This window comes from Hemibagrus wyckioides, linkage group LG21, assembly GCF_019097595.1.
Source record: "Hemibagrus wyckioides isolate EC202008001 linkage group LG21, SWU_Hwy_1.0, whole genome shotgun sequence".
Classification (NCBI taxonomy): domain Eukaryota; kingdom Metazoa; phylum Chordata; class Actinopteri; order Siluriformes; family Bagridae; genus Hemibagrus; species Hemibagrus wyckioides.
The window spans coordinates 5,041,341-5,064,704 of NC_080730.1; the positions used below are offsets into that span (position 1 = coordinate 5,041,341).

A 23,364-nucleotide genomic window follows, 5' to 3' on the forward strand; every position below is an offset into this window, starting at 1 on the left:
GATAAATAGGTTGGTAGGTGGATGAATGAATAGATAGATAGATAGATAGATAGATAGATAGATAGATAGATAGATAGATAGATAGATAGATAGATAGATAGATAGATAGATTGTTGGTGAGTTAATATGTATATACCAGTTTTGTCAAATATGTAAGAGTTTTGGTAGCAGATACGCTTTGATATTTAAAATTTGTAGACAATTGTGCAGGTTTCAAATATCCATTTGATACTAAATCAATGAATTCAATATGGTAATGGTAAAATTCCTTTTATTTATTTATTTATTTTATTTTACTATTTTATCTATGTTGGTTTAACACAAGGACACCTGATTTATTTATGTATTTATTTATTTTTATCTTATTTTATTTATTTTGCTACTAAACATATACAGTGGATGTTTTGATATTCTATTTTTTTTTCTTTAAGAAAAACGTTAACATTTATCAAGAAAGAATTTTAAAAAAAGGTTAACGTTTATCTACAAAGATAAATTGTAGGATTGTTCTTTTACATTTTCCAACACAGTTACAGAGGATCTAAAAATAATAATTAAATGTAGCTATAAATGAATAAAATTATGTAATTCAGTAATAAGTAAATAATACAACGTAATAAATGTTAGTATAAACAACTGACTGCAACACTTTCTGTCCTGTATTACAAAACCTTATCTTATTATCGTGCCATTTTTTAAAAATAATCAGTGTTTTGTTTCCTGTGTAAACAAACAGTGGGCACCCTTTTCGCACTGAAAAAAAATAAAAAATCAAGGCCTGGTTTCAGCAGATCAAACAGCTCACAGTTTGTGTAATATAATGTAAATGGCCACTTTCAGGTCTGATCGTTTGGGAGGCAGTCGAGGTGACTGGGCTTACAGCCGTCCTGCATTGGCTGTCGGTCAAATTCGGCGTGGACATGAGCCCGTGCAGCCGGTGACTTTCCATAATTAAAGCAGAGGATTAAGCGAGTCAGTATTTGTTTTTGATTCAGCAACAACAACAAAAAAAAAACCGAATCAGAGCTGGGGGTGGATTATAATCTCTAAGCCTAAACAGAGTGATGATCTGTGGGTTTGTGTAGATTCCTTTATCTAGAGATAAAGATAATTAAAATGATAAGGCTGCAGATATTCAGGTACGGTGAGGAAAAAGGCATCTTGCATACAGCTTATAAACATTTGTATTGTATTAGAACTGTTACGTTTAGTCTCATAGATGCCGGCGTGACACTATATTCAGAGAATTAGATCTGAGCACGGTGGACAGAAAGACATCAGATCAGGCTGTTTGAAGTTTCTAGGTGTTCACCGACTGACGTTAACCTTGGGACATGTCAGTCGCCTCCCTTTTGCGGAGGAGGAGCGGAGCGCAGAATGTGTTGTCGTAATCAAAGGTGATGACGCGAGCTGCCAACTGTTCGCTCTGGATGCCGGCCCAGACCTGTTCCCGAGCATCTCATCATCACGCCCGTCAACAGTCATGCTTTCTGTCAGAGCCAGAGCTCCGAAATACCTCGCAGTGTGATGCATCGCTGCAGATGGCCCGTGGTGGCAGGGCCGCTGGCTAAACACGGCGTGTGTGCAAATATTCGGTGATTCGACCTCGTTCTCACAGACGGTACAGACAAGTTATCGATCCCTTAATTTAAAAGCTAAGTGCGGGAAAAGCCAGGTCAGTCCATGCGTGTGCCTTCCTCATACATCTCAACACCTTCACTGTGTTTCTCACCAGTTTTCTTGGCTAAAAATCGATGGAGTCATCAACTCATGATTCATGTCTCGACAAGCTCTTAATCTCTCCCGTATATCACCTCTGCCGTCTCGCCCACCACACACTTTGATGCTAATGCCTCCACTCATTTCTGTAATATATATATATATATATATATATATATATATATATATATATATATATATATATATATATATATATATATATATATATCAAAAATCAGCCATTTTCCCACATTTTTCCATTTTGTTTGTGGTTGTGTGGTGATGACACCATGATTTATGGGAGTCAGAGTTAAACTACATGCACACTGTGAACTAGTCAGGCTTTCTGCTCAAACTTTTATTTAAAATGTAGTAGTGTAACTATAGGGCTGTGTGAACATTTTATTCAGTCGATATGCTTTAAATGTTGTAGAACATTGTAGAATTGAATAAAACTGGAGGGAGGAGTTTATTTCCATGGTAACAACTAAAAGAGCCAGTAAACCTACAGTCATGTGAGATCTGATGTCCGCTTCATCAGGGATTCATCCGTTTCAGGGATTAGGGATTAATACAAATAAATTTAAGTCTGATATTAATCTATAGGTTCCCTTTTGAGTCTGGTTCCTCTCAAGGTTTCTTTGTCTTACCATCTTACCACCACAATTGCCTCAGGCTTGCTAATTAGGGATTAATAAAATATACATTTAAGTCTAATATTAATCTTGAACTTTTTGTACTACAGCTGCTTTGAGACAATGTCCATTGTTAAAAGCTCTATATAAAATTTAATTTTATATGAGTGGAAATTTATATATCCCACTATAGGGATGATGTATTTCTGTAGACCAACCTGGAAGTTAGCTGAATCTCCCTGAATCCCTCGACAAGAAAAAATTGGCTTTTATATTATTGCAAACTCTGACCATCAGAAATTAATGATTCTTTCACCTTATTTTTGAAGCCTAAGTATGAAAAAGGTTAAAGATGTGGAGGCTCAAAACAAACTCCGCCCCGCACAGTCACATGACATCACCACGTCTAAGCGTTAACTCCTTCACGCTTTATCTAAAAACATCCCCTTGATAACGATCCACTCTGCTCTTTATGTGAAAGAATCTGAATGAATAAAAAGTGTGTTATTAGTATAGACACGACGAGGCTGTTTTGAGGATGAGTTTTCCTCTTCGGCGTGATGACGTCTAACATCCCTGACAACCTCGGTAGTCCCGCTTAGCCACTTATTAACATCCGTCTTTTCCGAAACGTGTAAAAGCTTTAAAAATCTAGAGTGGGGTATTACTGATGTATTTTATGTAGTAGAATAAAACGTGAAAATATCTCAAGCCTGAGTTAAGCACAGACCTTATTTCAGGCGTTTAACCAAAAACCCATTCAAAAAAGCCATTAACTTTGGGACGATGGAAGCAGAAGTGCTGCGATGCTCATTTCCACATTTTAGGACTCGTTCCTGCAGCACTCTATAAAGTGCATTCATGTCATGTCAGAATTCTAATAAAAACCATTCGTCGGAATCCATCATGCCGGAAATGTTCGGTTATATCTAACCGGATAGAGTGTGACGTCACGTTCTACACAAACACGGTAGAGTAAATGAAAGACACTTCCACGGTTAAAGTAGTAAAGATTCAAAAAGCGTTATTAGCATTCCCTATCATTTTCTAGTACGTAATAATCATAATAAAATATCCCCAACCTTCTATATTGAATATCCACCTAATTTCTGAATTTCGTGGTCGTCATGTAATTGCTGTTATTCTGACGTGAAGTGAAAGCAGGATAATTCCCGTGTGTGTGTGAAGTAACGACGTGTGGAGCTGTCAGATTGCTATTTGGTTTTTGTTGCTCGTGTTTAAGGAAATAGATCAAATGGTGCGTCCAGAAGAAATGTGATAAATATTTAAAAATGTAGGACTTGCGATTATTGATGCTGATGTTGACTGAATAAATAAAGGAAAGAGATTAAAGGCCTGATTGGTGGCCTGCAGATCTCCATGGAGTAGATCGGCTGAAATTGAGCTTCTGGTGTGTCAGAGTTTCTGAGGGGTTTGGTTTCCACTCATTATAATCTAAAATACCCAAGACTGTTTTATACGGATTTGTGTTGTATAGATGAGTGTGTTTGTGTTGTACAGGCGAGTGTGTTCGTGTTATATAGTTAAGTGTGCTATCATCATACATATGAGTGTGTTTGTGTTGTATAGATGAGTGTGTTGTATAGATGAGTGTGTTTGTGTTGTATAGATGAGTGTGTTGTATAGATGAGTGTGTTTGTGTTGTATAGATGAGTGTGTTTGTGTTGTACAGGCGAGTGTGTTCGTGTTATATAGTTAAGTGTGCTATCATCATACATATGAGTGTGTTTGTGTTGTATAGATGAGTGTGTTTGTGTTGTATAGATGAGTGTGTTTGTGTTGTATAGATGAGTGTGTTTGTGTTGTACAGGCGAGTATGTTCGTGTTATATAGTTAAGTGTGCTATCATCATACATATGAGTGTGTTTGTGTTGTATAGATGAGTGTGTTGTATAGATGAGTGTGTTTGTGTTGTATAGATGAGTGTGTTGTATAGATGAGTGTGTTTGTGTTGTATAGATGAGTGTGTTTGTGTTGTACAGGCGAGTGTGTTCGTGTTATATAGTTAAGTGTGCTATCATCATACATATGAGTGTGTTTGTGTTGTATAGATGAGTGTGTTTGTGTTGTATAGATGAGTGTGTTTGTGTTGTACAGGCGAGTGTGTTCATGTTATATAGTTAAGTGTGCTATCATCATACATATGAGTGTGTTTGTGTTGTATAGATGAGTGTGTTGTATAGATGAGTGTGTTTGTGTTGTATAGATGAGAGTGTTTGTGTTGTACAGGCGAGTGTGTTCATGTTATATAGTTAAGTGTGCTATCATCATACATATGAGTGTGTTTGTGTTGTATAGATGAGTGTGTTTGTGTTGTATAGATGAGTGTGTTTGTGTTGTACAGGCGAGTGTGTTCGTGTTATATAGTTAAGTGTGCTATCATCATACATATGAGTGTGTTTGTGTTGTATAGATGAGTGTGTTTGTGTTGTATAGATGAGTGTGTTTGTGTTGTATAGATGAGTGTGTTTGTATTGTATAGGCGAGTGTGTTTGTGTTGTATAGTTAAGTGTGCTATCATCATACATATGAGTGTGTTTGTGTTGTATAGTTAAGTGTGCTATCATCATACATATGAGTGTGTTTGTGTTGTATAGATGAGTGTGTTTGTATTGTATAGGCGAGTGTGTTTGTGTTGTATCAGTTAAATGTGTGTTTGTGTTGTATAGGCGAGTGTGTTTGTGTTGTATAGGCGAGTGTGTCTGTGTTGTATAGATGAGTGTATTTGTGTTGTATCAGTTGTGTTTGTGCTGTATCAGTTGACTGTGTTTGTGTTGTATCAGTTGACTGTGTTCGTGTTGTATAGTTGAGTGTGTTTGTATCAGTTGACTGTATTTGTGTTGTATAGATGAGTGTGTTTGTATCAGTTGACTGTATTTGTGTTGTATAGATGAGTGTGTTTGTATCAGTTGAGTGTGTTTGTATCAGTTGAGTGTGTTTGTGTTGTATAGATGAGTGTATTTGTGTTGTATCAGTTGTGTTTGTGCTGTATCAGTTGACTGTGTTTGTGTTGTATCAGTTGAGTGTGTTTGTATCAGTTGACTGTGTTTGTGTTGTATAGATGAGTGTATTTGTGTTGTATCAGTTGTGTTTGTGCTGTATCAGTTGACTGTGTTTGTGTTGTATCAGTTGAGTGTGTTTGTATCAGTTGACTGTGTTTGTGTTGTATAGATGAGTGTATTTGTGTTGTATCAGTTGTGTTTGTGCTGTATCAGTTGACTGTGTTTGTGTTGTATCAGTTGAGTGTGTTTGTATCAGTTGACTGTGTTTGTGTTGTATAGATGAGTGTATTTGTGTTGTATCAGTTGTGTTTGTGCTGTATCAGTTGACTGTGTTTGTGTTGTATCAGTTGAGTGTGTTTGTATCAGTTGACTGTGTTTGTGTTGTATAGATGAGTGTATTTGTGTTGTATCAGTTGTGTTTGTGCTGTATCAGTTGACTGTGTTTGTGTTGTATCAGTTGACTGTGTTTGTGTTGTATAGATGAGTGTGTTTGTATCAGTTGACTGTGTTTGTGTTGTATCAGTTGACTGTGTTTGTGTTGTATAGATGAGTGTGTTTGTATCAGTTGAGTGTGTTTGTGTTGTATAGATGAGTGTGTTTGTATCAGTTGAGTGTGTTTGTGTTGTATAGGCGAGTGTGTTTGTGTTGTATAGTTGAGTGTTTGTGTTGTATAGGTGAGTGGGTTTGTGTTGTATAGATGAGTATATTTGTGTTGTATCAGTTGTGTTTGTGCTGTATCAGTTGACTGTGTTTGTGTTGTATCAGTTGACTGTGTTTGTGTTGTATAGATGAGTGTGTTTGTATCAGTTGAGTGTGTTTGTGTTGTATAGGCGATTGTGTTCGTGTTGTATAGTTGACTGTGTTTGTGTTGTATAGGTGAGTGGGTTTGTGTTGTATAGGCGATTGTGTTCGTGTTGTATAGTTGAGTGTGTTTGTCTTGTATAGATGAGTGTATTTGTATCAGTTGAGTGTGTTTGTGTTGTATCAGTTAAATGTGTGTTTGTGTTGTATAGGCGATTGTGTTCGTGTTGTATAGTTGAGTGTGTTTGTGTTGTATCAGTTAAATGTGTGTTTGTGTTGTATAGTTGAGTGTGTTCGTGTTGTATAGTTGAGTGTGTTTGTCTTGTATAGATGAGTGTATTTGTATCAGTTGAGTGTGTTTGTGTTGTATAGGTGAGTGTGTTTGTGTTGTATAGGCGATTGTGTTCGTGTTGTATAGTTGAGTGTGTTTGTCTTGTATAGATGAGTGTATTTGTATCAGTTGAGTGTGTTTGTGTTGTATAGTTGAGTGTGTTTGTCTTGTATAGATGAGTGTATTTGTATCAGTTGAGTGTGTTTGTGTTGTATAGTTGAGTGTGTTTGTGTTGTATAGTTGAGTGTGTTTGTCTTGTATAGATGAGTGTATTTGTATCAGTTGAGTGTGTTTGTGTTGTATAGTTGAGTGTGTTTGTGTTGTATAGTTGAGTGTGTTTGTCTTGTATAGATGAGTGTATTTGTATCAGTTGAGTGTGTTTGTGTTGTATAGGCGATTGTGTTCGTTTTGTATAAAGTGTGTTATCATTATACATATGATTGTGTTTGTGTTGTATAAATGAGTGTGTTAGTATCAGTTGAGTGTGTTAGTATCAGTTGAGTGTGTTAGTATCAGTTGAGTGTGTTTGTATCAGTTGAGTGTGTTTGTATCAGTTGAGTGTGTTAGTATCAGTTGAGTGTGTTTGTATCAGTTGAGTGTGTTTGTATCAGTTGAGTGTGTTTGTATCAGTTGAGTGTGTTTGTATCAGTTGAGTGTGTTTGTATCAGTTGAGTGTGTTTGTGTTGTATAGGCGATTGTGTTCATGTTGTATAGTTGAGTGTGTTTGTGTTGTATAGTTGACTGTGTTTGTGTTGTATAGGTGAGTGGGTTTGTGTTGTATAGGCGATTGTGTTCGTGTTGTATAGTTGAGTGTGTTTGTCTTGTATAGATGAGTGTATTTGTATCAGTTGAGTGTGTTAGTATCAGTTGAGTGTGTTAGTATCAGTTGAGTGTGTTTGTATCAGTTGAGTGTGTTTGTATCAGTTGAGTGTGTTTGTATCAGTTGAGTGTATTTGTATCAGTTGAGTGTGTTAGTATCAGTTGAGTGTGTTAGTATCAGTTGAGTGTGTTAGTATCAGTTGAGTGTGTTAATATCAGTTGAGTGTGTTAATATCAGTTGAGTGTGTTTGTATCAGTTGAGTGTGTTAGTATCAGTTGAGTGTGTTAATATCAGTTGAGTGTGTTTGTATCAGTTGAGTGTGTTAGTATCAGTTGAGTGTGTTTGTATCAGTTGAGTGTGTTAGTATCAGTTGAGTGTGTTTGTATCAGTTGAGTGTGTTAATATCAGTTGAGTGTGTTAATATCAGTTGAGTGTGTTTGTATCAGTTGAGTGTGTTAATATCAGTTGAGTGTGTTAATATCAGTTGAGTGTGTTAGTATCAGTTGAGTGTGTTAGTATCAGTTGAGTGTGTTAATATCAGTTGAGTGTGTTAATATCAGTTGAGTGTGTTAATATCAGTTGAGTGTGTTTGTATCAGTTGAGTGTGTTAGTATCAGTTGAGTGTGTTAGTATCAGTTGAGTGTGTTAGTATCAGTTGAGTGTGTTAATATCAGTTGAGTGTGTTAGTATCAGTTGAGTGTGTTAGTATCAGTTGAGTGTGTTAATATCAGTTGAGTGTGTTAATATCAGTTGAGTGTGTTAATATCAGTTGAGTGTGTTTGTATCAGTTGAGTGTGTTAGTATCAGTTGAGTGTGTTAGTATCAGTTGAGTGTGTTTGTATCAGTTGAGTGTGTTAGTATCAGTTGAGTGTGTTTGTATCAGTTGAGTGTGTTAGTATCAGTTGAGTGTGTTAGTATCAGTTGAGTGTGTTAGTATCAGTTGAGTGTGTTTGTATCAGTTGAGTGTGTTTGTATCAGTTGAGTGTGTTTGTATCAGTTGAGTGTGTTTGTATCAGTTGAGTGTGTTAGTATCAGTTGAGTGTGTTTGTATCAGTTGAGTGTGTTTGTATCAGTTGAGTGTGTTTGTATCAGTTGAGTGTGTTGTATAGTTGAGTGTGTTAGTATCAGTTGAGTGTGTTGTATAGTTGAGTGTGTTGTATAGTTGAGTGTGTTTGTATCAGTTGAGTGTGTTGTATAGTTGAGTGTGTTAGTATCAGTTGAGTGTGTTTGTATCAGTTGAGTGTGTTAGTATCAGTTGAGTGTGTTAGTATCAGTTGAGTGTGTTTGTATCAGTTGAGTGTGTTAGTATCAGTTGAGTGTGTTAGTATCAGTTGAGTGTGTTAATATCAGTTGAGTGTGTTTGTATCAGTTGAGTGTGTTAGTATCAGTTGAGTGTGTTTGTATCAGTTGAGTGTGTTAGTATCAGTTGAGTGTGTTAATATCAGTTGAGTGTGTTTGTATCAGTTGAGTGTGTTAGTATCAGTTGAGTGTGTTAATATCAGTTGAGTGTGTTTGTATCAGTTGAGTGTCTTAGTATCAGTTGAGTGTGTTTGTATCAGTTGAGTGTGTTAGTATCAGTTGAGTGTGTTAGTATCAGTTGAGTGTGTTAATATCAGTTGAGTGTGTTTGTATCAGTTGAGTGTGTTAGTATCAGTTGAGTGTGTTTGTATCAGTTGAGTGTGTTAGTATCAGTTGAGTGTGTTAATATCAGTTGAGTGTGTTTGTATCAGTTGAGTGTGTTAGTATCAGTTGAGTGTGTTAATATCAGTTGAGTGTGTTTGTATCAGTTGAGTGTGTTAGTATCAGTTGAGTGTGTTTGTATCAGTTGAGTGTGTTAGTATCAGTTGAGTGTGTTAGTATCAGTTGAGTGTGTTAATATCAGTTGAGTGTGTTTGTATCAGTTGAGTGTGTTAGTATCAGTTGAGTGTGTTTGTATCAGTTGAGTGTGTTAGTATCAGTTGAGTGTGTTAATATCAGTTGAGTGTGTTTGTATCAGTTGAGTGTGTTAGTATCAGTTGAGTGTGTTTGTATCAGTTGAGTGTGTTAGTATCAGTTGAGTGTGTTAGTATCAGTTGAGTGTGTTAATATCAGTTGAGTGTGTTTGTATCAGTTGAGTGTGTTAGTATCAGTTGAGTGTGTTTGTATCAGTTGAGTGTGTTAGTATCAGTTGAGTGTGTTAATATCAGTTGAGTGTGTTTGTATCAGTTGAGTGTGTTAGTATCAGTTGAGTGTGTTAGTATCAGTTGAGTGTGTTTGTATCAGTTGAGTGTGTTAGTATCAGTTGAGTGTGTTAGTATCAGTTGAGTGTGTTTGTATCAGTTGAGTGTGTTAATATCAGTTGAGTGTGTTTGTATCAGTTGAGTGTGTTTGTATCAGTTGAGTGTGTTTGTATCAGTTGAGTGTGTTAATATCAGTTGAGTGTGTTAGTATCAGTTGAGTGTGTTTGTATCAGTTGAGTGTGTTTGTATCAGTTGAGTGTGTTAGTATCAGTTGAGTGTGTTTGTATCAGTTGAGTGTGTTTGTATCAGTTGAGTGTGTTTGTATCAGTTGAGTGTGTTTGTATCAGTTGAGTGTGTTTGTATCAGTTGAGTGTGTTAGTATCAGTTGAGTGTGTTAATATCAGTTGAGTGTGTTTGTATCAGTTGAGTGTGTTTGTGGGTAGAAACTCCTGACTGCTGATTGTGTGAAACGAGTCATAGTTCGTGAATCCTGATCAGAATTCTCAACACCGTCCAATCTCCTTTTCCCAGTCCAATGCCAGCACTGCTTTTGTCTGAAGGAAGCAGAGCCTCTGGCTTTCATGACACAGCTAAAAACGTGTGACTTATCTACGCTCTGTATACACAGGAGAAATCACTGCTGCCTCAGAAGGTCACCATGTGATTTTTTTTTTTCTTCATCTCTCCACTTCTTTTCCATAGCCAGCTTCAGTTTCCAGGCACCAAATTAAACCCATCTGTGGGCTTCCGTCTGTACAAGACAAGGGAATTAGTTCCCTCAGTGTCTCTTATCTCTCTACCTCCATACCCTGCCTCACATGCTCTGTTTCTCCTCCAATAATGAATATCTACCCAATTTAGTTCCTTGTCTCTCTCTCGGGGAATAAATCCTCCCTCGGCTCCTCGGATGAAAGAAAGTAGGAATCCCCAAGAGTCTCAGCTACGACCTCGGAGCTCAACCGTCTGACCTTAAATGATAAGGACGGTATTCAGTGGACAAAATGGATCTAATGACCTTTATTCCTATTGTCGAGCAGGACACCTTTTGCCGTGTGGCTCAGATAATCACGAGCAGGTCAAGCACAGAAAGACGCTCGCTGATGGAGTAATTACTCGTAGATAGGAGATAGCGATAGAGCAGACGAGGTGCGTTTTCAAGACTTGAGTATCAGAATTCCCCGGAAGTTTAGGTTTGTGAGTTTTTGTGCGGTGTGTGAATTGTATAGATGAGTGTGTTTGTGTTGTATAGATGAGTATGTTTGTGTTGTGTAGTTGTGTTTAATAGATGAGTGTGTTTGTGTTGTATAGATGAGTGTGTTTGTGTTGTATAGATGAGTGTGTTTGTGTTGTATAGATGAGCATTGTTTGTATCACACAGACAAGCATGATCGTGTTGTATAGAGGAGTGTGTTTTCATATAGCCGGGTGTGTTTTCATCATACAGACGAGTGTGTTTGCTGTATAGATGAGCAAATGAGTGTGTTGTGTAGATGAGTGTGTTTGTGTTGTGTAGATGAGTGTGTTTGTGTTGTGTAGTTGAGTGTGTTTGTGTTGTACAGACGAGTGTGTTTGTATCCTATAGTTGAGTGTGTCTGTGTTGTGTAGATGAGTGTGTTTGTGTTGTGTAGTTGAGTGTGTTTGTGTTGTACAGATGAGTGTGTTTGTATCCTATAGTTGAGTGTGTCTGTGTTGTGTAGATGAGTGTGTTTGTGTTGTGTAGATGAGTGTGTTTGTGTTGTGTAGTTGAGTGTGTTTGTGTTGTACAGACGAGTGTGTTTGTATCCTATAGTTGAGTGTGTCTGTGTTGTGTAGATGAGTGTGTTTGTGTTGTGTAGTTGAGTGTGTTTGTGTTGTACAGATGAGTGTGTTTGTATCCTATAGTTGAGTGTGTCTGTGTTGTGTAGATGAGTGTGTTTGTGTTGTGTAGATGAGTGTGTTTGTGTTGTGTAGTTGAGTGTGTTTGTGTTGTACAGACGAGTGTGTTTGTATCCTATAGTTGAGTGTGTTTGTGTTGTGTAGATGAGTGTGTTTGTGTTGTGTAGATGAGTGTGTTTGTGTTGTGTAGTTGAGTGTGTTTGTGTTGTGTAGATGAGTGTGCTTGTGTTGTGTAGATGAGTGTGTTTGTGTTGTGTAGATGAGTGTGCTTGTGTTGTGTAGATGAGTGTGTTTGTGTTGTGTAGATGAGTGTGTTTGTGTTGTGTAGATGAGTGTGCTTGTGTTGTGTAGATGAGTGTGTTTGTGTTGTGTAGATGAGTGTGTTTGTGTTGTGTAGATGAGTGTGCTTGTGTTGTGTAGATGAGTGTGTTTGTGTTGTGTAGATGAGTGTGCTTGTGTTGTGTAGATGAATGTGCTTGTGTTGTGTAGATGAGTGTGTCTGTGTTGTGTAGATGAGTGTGTTTGTGTTGTGTAGTTGAGTGTGTTTGTGTTGTACAGACGAGTGTGTTTGTATCCTATAGTTGAGTGTGTCTGTGTTGTGTAGATGAGTGTGTTTGTGTTGTGTAGATGAGTGTGCTTGTGTTGTGTAGATGAATGTGCTTGTGTTGTGTAGATGAGTGTGTTTGTGTTGTGTAGATGAGTGTGTCTGTGTTGTGTAGTTGAGTGTGTTTGTGTTGTACAGACGAGTGTGTTTGTATCCTATAGTTGAGTGTGTCTGTGTTGTGTAGATGAGTGTGTTTGTGTTGTGTAGTTGAGTGTGTCTGTGTTGTGTAGATGAGTGTGTTTGTATCCTATAGTTGAGTGTGTTTGTGTTGTGTAGATGAGTGTGCTTGTGTTGTGTAGATGAGTGTGTTTGTATCCTATAGTTGAGTGTGTCTGTGTTGTGTAGATGAGTGTGCTTGTGTTGTGTAGATGAGTGTGTTTGTGTTGTGTAGTTGAGTGTGTTTGTGTTGTACAGACGAGTGTGTTTGTATCCTATAGTTGAGTGTGTTTGTATCCTATAGTTGAGTGTGTCTGTGTTGTGTAGATGAGTGTGTTTGTGTTGTGTAGATGAGTGTGTTTGTATCCTATAGTTGAGTGTGTCTGTGTTGTGTAGTTGAGTGTGTTTGTGTTGTGTAGATGAGTGTGTTTGTATCCTATAGTTGAGTGTGTCTTGTGTAGATGAGTGTGCTTGTGTTGTGTAGATGAGTGTGCTTGTGTTGTGTAGATGAGTGTGTTTGTGTTGTGTAGTTGAGTGTGTTTGTGTTGTGTAGATGAGTGTGTTTGTATCCTATAGTTGAGTGTGTCTGTGTTGTGTAGTTGAGTGTGTTTGTGTTGTGTAGATGAGTGTGTTTGTATCCTATAGTTGAGTGTGTCTGTGTTGTGTAGATGAGTGTGTTTGTGTTGTGTAGATGAGTGTGTTTGTATCCTATAGTTGAGTGTGTCTGTGTTGTGTAGTTGAGTGTGTTTGTGTTGTGTAGATGAGTGTGTTTGTATCCTATAGTTGAGTGTGTTTGTGTTGTGTAGATGAGTGTGCTTGTGTTGTGTAGATGAGTGTGTTTGTGTTGTGTAGTTGAGTGTGTTTGTGTTGTACAGACGAGTGTGTTTGTATCCTATAGTTGAGTGTGTCTGTGTTGTGTAGTTGAGTGTGTTTGTGTTGTGTAGATGAGTGTGTTTGTATCCTATAGTTGAGTGTGTCTGTGTTGTGTAGATGAGTGTGTTTGTGTTGTGTAGATGAGTGTGTTTGTATCCTATAGTTGAGTGTGTCTGTGTTGTGTAGTTGAGTGTGTTTGTGTTGTGTAGATGAGTGTGTTTGTGTTGTGTAGTTGAGTGTGTTTGTGTTGTACAGACGAGTGTGTTTGTATCCTATAGTTGAGTGTGTCTGTGTTGTGTAGTTGAGTGTGTTTGTGTTGTGTAGATGAGTGTGTTTGTGTTGTGTAGTTGAGTGTGTTTGTGTTGTGTAGATGAGTGTGTCTGTGTTGTGTAGTTGAGTGTGTTTGTGTTGTGTAGATGAGTGTGTTTGTGTTGTGTAGATGAGTGTGTCTGTGTTGTGTAGTTGAGTGTGTTTGTGTTGTGTAGATGAGTGTGTTTGTATCCTATAGTTGAGTGTGTCTGTGTTGTGTAGATGAGTGTGCTTGTGTTGTGTAGATGAGTGTGTTTGTGTTGTGTAGATGAGTGTGTTTGTGTTGTGTAGATGAGTGTGTCTGTGTTGTGTAGTTGAGTGTGTTTGTGTTGTGTAGATGAGTGTGTTTGTATCCTATAGTTGAGTGTGTCTGTGTTGTGTAGTTGAGTGTGTTTGTGTTGTGTAGATGAGTGTGTCTGTGTTGTGTAGTTGAGTGTGTTTGTGTTGTGTAGATGAGTGTGTTTGTATCCTATAGTTGAGTGTGTCTGTGTTGTGTAGATGAGTGTGCTTGTGTTGTGTAGATGAGTGTGTTTGTGTTGTGTAGTTGAGTGTGTTTGTGTTGTACAGACGAGTGTGTTTGTATCCTATAGTTGAGTGTGTCTGTGTTGTGTAGTTGAGTGTGTTTGTGTTGTACAGACGAGTGTGTTTGTATCCTATAGTTGAGTGTGTCTGTGTTGTGTAGATGAGTGTGCTTGTGTTGTGTAGATGAGTGTGTCTGTGTTGTGTAGATGAGTGTGCTTGTGTTGTGTAGATGAGTTTGTTTGTGTTGTGTAGACACATGTGTTTGTGTTGTGTAGATGAGTGTGTTTGTGTAGACGAGTGTGTTTGTGTTGTGTAGACACGTGTGTTTGTGTTGTGTAGATGAGTGTGTTTGTGTTGTGTAGACGAGTGTGTTTGTGTTGTGTAGACACGTGTGTTTGTGTTGTGTATATGAGTGTGTTTGTGTTGTGTAGATGAGTGTGCTTGTGTTGTGTAGATGAGTGTGTTTGTGTTGTGTAGATGAGTGTGTTTGTGTTGTGTAGACACGTGTGTTTGTGTTGTGTAGACACGTGTGTTTGTGTTGTGTAGATGAGTGTGTTTGTGTTGTGTAGATGAGTGTGTTTGTGTTGTGTAGATGAGTGTGCTTGTGTTGTGTAGATGAGTTTGTTTGTGTTGTGTAGACACGTGTGTTTGTGTTGTGTAGATGAGTGTGTTTGTGTTGTGATGACGCGTGTGTTTGTATTGTGTAGCTGAGTGTGTTTGTGTTGTGTAGTTGAGTGTGTTTGTGTTGTACAGACGAGTGTGTTTGTATCCTACAGTTGAGTGTGTTTGTGTTGTGTAGTTGAGTGTGTTTGTGTTGTGTAGACGCGTGTGTTTGTGTTGTGTAGATGAGTGTGTTTGTGTTGTGTAGATGAGTGTGTTTGTGTTGTGTAGTTGAGTGTGTTTGTGTTGTGTAGATGAGTGTTTGAATCAGTTGAGTGTGTTTGTGTTGTGTAGATGAGTGTTTGAATCAGTTGAGTGTTTGTGTTGTGTAGATGAGTGTGTTTGTGTTGTGTAGTTGAGTGTGTTTGTGTTGTGTAGACGCATGTGTTTGTGTTGTGTAGACGAGTGTGTTTTTGTTCTGTAGACGCGTGTTTGTGTTGTGTAGACGCGTGTGTTTGTGTTGTGTAGACGAGTGTGTTTGTGTTGTGTAGATGAGTGTTTGAATCAGTTGAGTGTTTGTGTTGTGTAGATGAGTGTGTTTGTGTTGTGTAGTTGAGTGTGTTTGTGTTGTGTAGATGAGTGTTTGAATCGGTTGAGTGTGTTTGTGTTGTGTAGACGCGTGTGTTTGTGTTGTGTAGACGAGTGTGTTTGTGTTGTGTAGACGCGTGTGTTTGTGTTGTGTAGACGAGTGTGTTTTTGTTCTGTAGACGCGTGTGTGTGTGTTGTGTAGACGCGTGTGTTTGTGTTGTGTAGACGAGTGTGTGTGTTGTGTAGACAAGTGTGTTTGTGTTGTGTAGACGAGTGTGTGTGTTATGTAGACGCGTGTGTTTGTGTTGTGTAGACGAGTGTGTTTGTGTTGTGTAGACGAGTGTTTGTGTTGTGTAGACGAGTGTGTGTTGTGTGGACGAGTGTGTTTGTGTTGTGTGGACGAGTGTGTGCGTTGTGTAGACGAGTGTGTGTGTTGTGTAGACGCGCGTGTTTGTGTAGACGAGTGTGTGTGTTGTGTAGACGCGTGTGTTTGTGTTGTGTAGACGCGTGTGTTTGTGTTGTGTAGACGAGTGTGTGTGTTGTGTAGACAAGTGTGTGTGTTGTGTAGACGAGTGTGTTTGTGTTGTGTAGACGAGTGTGTGTGTTGTGTAGACGAGTGTGTGTGTTGTGTAGACGCGTGTGTTTGTGTTGTGTAGACGCGTGTGTTTGTGTTGTGTAGACGAGTGTGTGTGTTGTGTAGACGAGTGTGTTTGTGTAGACGAGTGTGTGTGTTGTGTAGACGAGTGTGTTTGTGTTGTGTAGACGCGTGTGTTTGTGTTGTGTAGACGAGTGTTTGTGTTGTGTAGACGAGTGTGTGTGTTGTGTAGACGAGTGTGTGTGTTGTGTAGACGCGTGTGTTTGTGTTGTGTAGACGCGTGTGTTTGTGTTGTGTAGACGAGTGTGTGTTGTGTAGACGCGTGTGTTTGTGTTGTGTGGACGAGTGTGTGTGTTGTGTAGACGCGTGTGTTTGTGTTGTGTAGACGAGTGTGTGTGTTGTGTAGACGAGTGTGTGTGTTGTGTAGACGAGTGTGTGTGTTGTGTAGACGAGTGTGTGTGTTGTGTAGACGAGTGTGTGTGTTGTGTAGACGAGTGTGTTTGTGTTGTGTAGACGAGTGTGTGTGTTGTGTAGACGAGTGTGTGTGTTGTGTAGACGAGTGTGTGTGTTGTGTAGACGAGTGTGTTTGTGTTGTGTAGACGAGTGTGTGTGTTGTGTAGACGAGTGTGTGTGTTGTGTAGACGCGTGTGTTTGTGTTGTGTAGACGCGTGTGTTTGTGTTGTGTAGACGAGTGTGTGTGTTGTGTAGACGAGTGTGTGTGTTGTGTAGACGCGTGTGTTTGTGTTGTGTAGACGAGTGTGTGTTGTGTAGACGAGTGTGTGTGTTGTGCAGACGAGTGTGTGTGTTGTGTAGACGCGTGTGTTTGTGTTGTGTAGACGAGTGTGTGTGTTGTGTAGACGAGTGTGTGTGTTGTGTAGACGAGTGTGTGTGTTGTGCAGACGAGTGTGTGTGTTGTGTAGACGAGTGTGTGTGTTGTGTAGACGAGTTTTAAGTACTTATACTTTTTTGTCTTTTATGAAACAGATCTGAATAAAACAGATTTTCTGTCTGCTCCGTTCTCCAGCTCATTGCAAATCACAGCAAATATTCATGCAGAAAAATTGTTAAATATATATTATTATTGTTTTCTCCCAGTTTTCACAACCTGTCAGTCACATCAGCCTCTGGTTCCTGGGCACTTTTACAGAAGATAATCAGATAAAGATTTAAACTCTGTTGTTTTTCTCCACTCTCTCGTGATCAATAATCTTTTCTTGCTGTTGTTTAATCTTTATTCTGAATTCTATCTGATCTCTTATCTTTGTTTCTCCGCAGCGGCTCCTAAAGGCCCCAAGCTCACCATGACCCCTGCCAGGGCGAAGGTAGGAGACACGGTGCGCATCACAGTGCAAGGATTCCAGGTAGGAACCCCGGGGGTAACAAAGGGGTATGGAACTGGGGGCAGTTTTTCAGTCTAACACACAGTGATGTTAGTTTTCTTTAATATATATAAAGCTGTACTTGAAATAAGAAAAACAATGTCCCATTTTGGTCTTAATCCATTCTATTATGGTATTTGTTACCTCAGGTAGCGCTACTTCCTTGTTAGCTCACCTTTCTTAGTTAGCATTATAGTATTCATTACTTCAGGTACTGCAAACTCTTAGAATTATAGTATTTTTTACCTCATTTAGCGCTAATTCCTTTGTTAGCTCACTTTTCTCTGTAGGCACTTGTTACTTCAGCTAGCACTCATCTTTCTTATTTAGCATTACCTCAGTTAGAGCTAATTCCTTTGTTAGCTCACCTTTCTCTGTTAGTGCTATAGTATTTGTTATTTCGGGTAGCGCTAATTCCTTTATTAGCTCACCTTTCTTAGTTAGCGCTATAGTACTTGTTACCTCAGGTGTTAGCTCACCTTTCCTAGCACTATAATATTCACAACTTCAGCTAGTGCTAATTCTTTTGCTCAATGCTCTCTGTTAGCATTATACTATTTGTTGCCTCATTTATTGCTAATTCCTTTGTTAGTGTACCTTTCTCCTTTCACACTAGTATATATTACCTCATTTAGCACTAATTCCTTTGTTAGCTTAACTTTCTCATTTAGTGCTATATTATTTGTTACCTTATGCAATGCTAATTTCTTTGTTAGCTCATCTTTCTCTGTAGGCACTATAGTATTTGTTACTTCAGCTAGCACTTATCCTTCTTAGTTAGCATTGTAGTATTTGTTACCTCAGGTTAGCACCAATTCCTTTGTTAGCTCACCTTTCTTAGTTAGCACTATAGTACTTGTTACCTCAGCTGTTAGCTCACCTTTCTTAGCACTATAGTATTCACTACTTCAAGTAGTGCTCAGCACTCTCTGTTAGCATTGTAGTATTTGTTGCCTCATTTATTGCTAATTCCTTTGTTTGTTTACCTTTCTAAACTAGCACTGTAGTACTTATTACCTTAGTTACACCTAATTCCTTTGTTAGCTCACCACTCTCTGTTAGCATTATAGTATTTGTTGCCTAACGTAACAGTCCTTTGTTAGCCTAACGTAACTTTCCTTCGTTATCTTTCTCTTTTAGCATTATAGTATATGTTAACCTGAGGTAGTGCTAATTCCTTTGTTAGTTCTCCTTTCTTAGTAAGTGCTATGGCACTTCTTTCAGGTAACGCTAATTCTTTTGTTAGCTCACCACTCTCTTTTAGCTTTATAGTATTTGTTGTCTCATGTAGCGGTAATTCCTTTGTTAGCTCATCTTTCTCTGTTACCTTTATAGTTTTTGTTACTTAATTTAGTGCTAATTCCTATATTAGCTCACCATTCTCTGATAGCATTGCAGTATTTGTTACCTCAGGTAGCACTAATTGTTTTGTTAGCTCACATTCCTTAGTTAGCGCTATGGTACTTGTTACCACAGGTAATGCTAATTCTTTTGTTAGCTCACCGCTCTTTTTTAACATTATAGTATTTGTTATCTCAGGTAGTGCTTATTTCTTTGTTAGCTCATCTTTCTCTGTTAGCGTTATATTATTTGTTACCTTATGCAACGCTAATTTCTTTATTAGCTCATCTTTATTAGTTAGCGCTATGGTACTTGTTACCTCAGGTAGCGCTAATCATTTTGTTAGCTCACCACTCTTTTACCATTATAGTATTTGTTAGCTCAGCTTTCTCTGTTAGCATTGTAGTATTTGTTGCCTCAGGTACCTTTCTCCTATCGCACTATAGTATTTATTACCTCATTTAGCACTAATTCCTTTGTTAGCTTTTTTATTTAGTGCTATATTATTTGTTACCTCAGGTAGAACTAACTCCTTTGTTTGCTCACCTTTTCCAATTAGCACTATAGTATTATTTAAACCTCAATTAATTTCTTTAGCTCGCCTTTCTCAGTCAGCTATAGTGTTTATTAACTCTGTACTAATTGCTTTTTGTAGCTCACCTTTCTCATTTAGCATTATAATGTTACCTTAGGTAGTGCTAATTCATTTGCTAGTTCACCTTTCTCTGTAAGCATTGTAGTATTTGTTAACCTAGTTAGTGCTAATTCCTTTGTTAGCTCACCACCATCTATTAGCATTATAGTTTTTGTTACCTCAGGTAATGCTAATTCCTTTTTTAGCTCACATTTCTCTGTTAGCATTACCTCAGGTAGCACTAATTCCTTTATTAGCTCACCTAGGTTAGGTAACTCTATAGTATTTGTTGCCCGGGCTAGTGCTAATTATTTTGTTAGCTCACCACTCTTTTACCATTATAGTATTTGTTAGCTCAACTTTCTCTGTTAGCATTGTAATATTTGTTGCCACAGTTAGTGCTAATTCCTTGGTTTCTTTACCTTTCTCTGTTAGCATTGTAGTATTTGTTACCTCAGGTAGCATTAATTCTTCTGTTAGCTCACCTTTCTTAGTTAGTGCTATATTATTTACCTCAGGTATTTATATTTATATACCTCAGGTAGCGCTAATTCCTTTGTTTGTGCACCTTTCTCCTTTCGCACTATAGTATTTATTACCTAATTTAGCAGCAATTCCTTTGCTAGCTCACCTTTCTTATTTAGCGCTATATTATGTTACCGCAGGTAGAACTAATTCCTGTTTGCTCACTTTTTTCAATTAGCGCTATAGTATTATTAAATCCTCAATTAATTCCTTTAGCTCACCAGTGCTATAGTGTTTATTAACTCTGTGCTAATCGCTAATTTTTGCTAGCTCACCTTTCTTAATTAGCGCAATTGTGCTTATTATTTATCTACCTCACCTGCCTCGGTTAGCTATTGTAGGCGTTTTTACCTCGGTTAGCGCTAAGAAATTTGATTACCCAAAAATTTTGGTATGAATGAAGTAATAATTCATTTTGGGTGTAGAGTATCATTTAATTGTTTAGTGACCATTTTTATTTTATTTATTTTTTTGTCGTCATGCTTCCTTGCTGTTTTGTCATGCGCGACACAAGGTGCGCCAACTTCCCCCATTGAAATCTAAGCTAGCCATCTGTTTAGCGATATCTCTACAGCTTTCAGGTGTAATTATTTTCCGCCTGTATTCAGTAGCTGCGAGCTAGTCGTGAGCATGTCGCTGTCTGAGGCGCAGGATTTTCTCACTGTTCAGACACTCCGTCAGTTCAGAGGGGAAATCAAGCAGGCAGATTGCTTTAGTATAACGATCATTGGCTGCCAAAAGCAAGAAATCTCAAGCCATGGAAATATAAAATAAAAGAGGAAAAACAATAGTTGTGGGGGGAGTCGTCGGTCTGATTCCTGTGGCAGGGATAACTGGGAGGCTCTTCTGTTCTCTTTAAATCATCTTTGTAGATTTATGCAGCTGTTAGTCAGCAAACGACGAGGCAGTTCGATTTTATTAGACTGCCACTTTATTAGTACCACTGAAGTAGCCGATAGTGACACATTTGACACATTAACAGCCCGATGATGGTTCCATATATATTTGAAGTGCTCCATTAAAGGAAATTAAGAAAAGTCATTACAAATAAGCTTGACTGCACAACCGAATTAGAGCAGATGGATTGAAATAAATTGCGAAGTATCTAGAAGAAATGTTACTTTTTTAAACATCCCCTTTTTCCTCGAGTTTCAAGTGTAAATATGATGAGTGAAAATCTTAGTGGTGTATATATGATATGATAAAAAAGATTGATGGGATAGATTCAATTAATAATGTTTTTAATGCTTTAAGTCTACATACACCCCATTCCTGACCTAATTTTTTGTCCTGACGTCATACTGTCCAATTAGTAAATGAATATTAATATTAATTTCAATTCAATTTTATTTTAACAATGGACAAAGCAGCTTTACAGTACATAAGAAATATAGTACAAACGTTCAATAATCCCTAATTAGCAAGCCTGAGGCGACTGTGGCCAAGAAAAAAACTCCCTGAGATGGTAAGAGGAAGAAACCTTGAGAGGAACCAGACTCAAAACCTATCCTCATTTGGGTGACACTGAAGCATGTGAATTTACAATGTGATTATTGTTCATTTTAATAATGTTCTTTCTACAGTCATATACAGAAAGTTGGAGTTGTGTAACCAGGGGCTCCTGAGTAACTCATGACATCTGAGTTTATTATAGATCATATCAATAAATATCCAAAGTCCAGACTGTTATTACGTTAGTTGACCAGACAAACCCTTGGTGGAGCAGATGGAAAGCTGCTATACAGTGCTATTACATTGTCCTTTGTTTCAGCTTTTTCATATTGGGTATTATTTTAATATCTAACATCTGTCCTACAAAACAAATCCCAAAAATGTTTGTAAATTGGTGTGAGCAGTAGTAGAAGTAGAAGGAGTCTTTATTACATATAAACTACAGCACAGGGAAAATATTTTTCCACATATCCCAGCTTGTTAAAAAGCTGGAGTCAGAGTGCAAGGTCAGACTTGGAGCAGAGAGGGTTAAGGGCCCTACAGTGGCAGTTTGGTGGTGGTGGTGGGGCTTGAAACCCTGACCTTCTGATTAGTAATCTTAACTGCTGAGCCAGAATTGCCCTTGGTAGTATTAATAGTAGCTGTATGATTAGTACAGATAGTAGTATGAGAAAGAGGAGGAGGAATAATAGCAGTAGTAGAAGTAGCAGGAGGAAGAGTTTTAATAGAAGTAAGATTAGCTAGAGTAATAGCAGTCGGAATAGTAACAGGAAAAGGAGTAATAACAGGATTAATACTAGCACCGGTAGTAGTTTAAATTCATGGCTCGTATCCAGAGTGACTTACAGACAGGCTTTGAAGTGTCTGTTAATGAATGCACATTGATACTGGTTCATTAGGTCATGGACTAAGAACACTGTCAGTCTGCATAAACCGTTGGAGAGGTAATAATGCAAGAAAAGCACACTGACAATATTTTTTTATTTTGAGGATAAGGAGGAAGAAGAGGTTCTAGTAGTAATAGTGATAGTAGTACTAGCAGGAGGTGTACTACTAGTGGTAGTAGTAGTAGTAGGAGTAGTAGTAGTTGTAGCAGGAGGAGTACTAGTGGTAGTAGTAGTAGTTGTAGTAGTAGCTGGGGAGTACTAGAAGTAGTAATAATAGCAGGGAGAGTACTAGTGCTAATAGTAGGAGTAATAGTAGTAGAAGCAACAGGAGGAGTACTAGTGGTAGTAGTAGAAGTAGCAGTAGTAGTAGTAGTAATTGCAGGAAGAGTACTACTACTAGTAATAGTAGTATTAGCATGAGGAGTACTGCTACTTCTAGTGGTAGTAGTAGTACTAGTAGTAGTAATAGAAGTAGCAGTACTACTAGTAGCAATAGTAGCAGGAGGAGTAGTACTGCTACTAGTCATAGTACTAATAGTAGAAGTAATAATAGCAGGAGGAGTACTAGTAGTAGTAGAAGAGCGCCAAAATATATATATGTTTATACACCAATCAGGCATAACATTATGAGCAGTGCCAGGTGAAGTGTATAACACTGATGATCTCCTCATCATGGCACCTGTTAGTGGGTGGGATATATTAGGCAGCAAGTCAACATTTTGTCCTCAAAGTTGATGTGTTAGAAGCAGGAAAAATGGACAAGCGTAAGGATTTGAGTGAGTTTGACAAGGGCCAAATTGTGATGGCTAGACCACTGGATCAGAGCATCTCCAAAACTGCAGCTCTTGTGGGGTGTTCCCGGTCTGCAGTGGTCAGTGTCTATCAAAAGTGGTCCAAGGAAGGAACAGTGGTGAACCGGCCACAGGGTCATGGACGGCCAAGGCTCATTGATGCACGTGGGGAGCAAAGGCTGGCCCGTGTGATCCGATCCAACAGACGAGCTACTGTTGCTCAAATTGCTGAAGAAGTTAATGCTGGTTCTGATAGAAAGGTGTCAGAATACACAGTGCATGATGGGTCAGGGCTGTTTTGGCAGCAAAATAAGGATGAACACAATACTGTATTAGGCAGGTAGTCATAATGTTATGCCTGATCGGTGCATATGTAGTATTAGTGTTAAGAGTATTTGTGCTAATAGTAGGAATAGTATCAGTCGTACTACTAATCAGTGCCAGCAGCAATATTGGCACTGGAGTAGTGGAAGTAGTAGCAGTATACATGAATAGTAGTAGTTAGCTGTGCATTTTATTATTTTCCAAGCACATTTGCATTGCATTTCATTTTATTTTTATGGGTACACTGTAGATGAATATATTTATAGTTTCTCCATATCAGACTTTTACATTCTTTTCTTTTCCCTCAGTGTCGAAACTGTTCTCTAGCCCTGGCTGAAATACAGCTGCACAGCCCCACCCC

General features: G+C 38.3%; 1 protein-coding gene across 1 annotated transcript in view; it reads left to right on the forward strand.

The window, feature by feature from the left end:
- igsf21a (immunoglobin superfamily, member 21a) overlaps nucleotides 1–23,364 on the forward strand; it is a 293,873-nt gene that overhangs the window by 260,522 nt on the left and 9,987 nt on the right. The window contains exon 7 of the mRNA XM_058372829.1: nucleotides 16,946–17,031. Within this exon, the coding sequence (XP_058228812.1) occupies nucleotides 16,946–17,031 (86 nt within the window). The remainder of the gene's footprint in view (nucleotides 1–16,945; nucleotides 17,032–23,364) is intronic.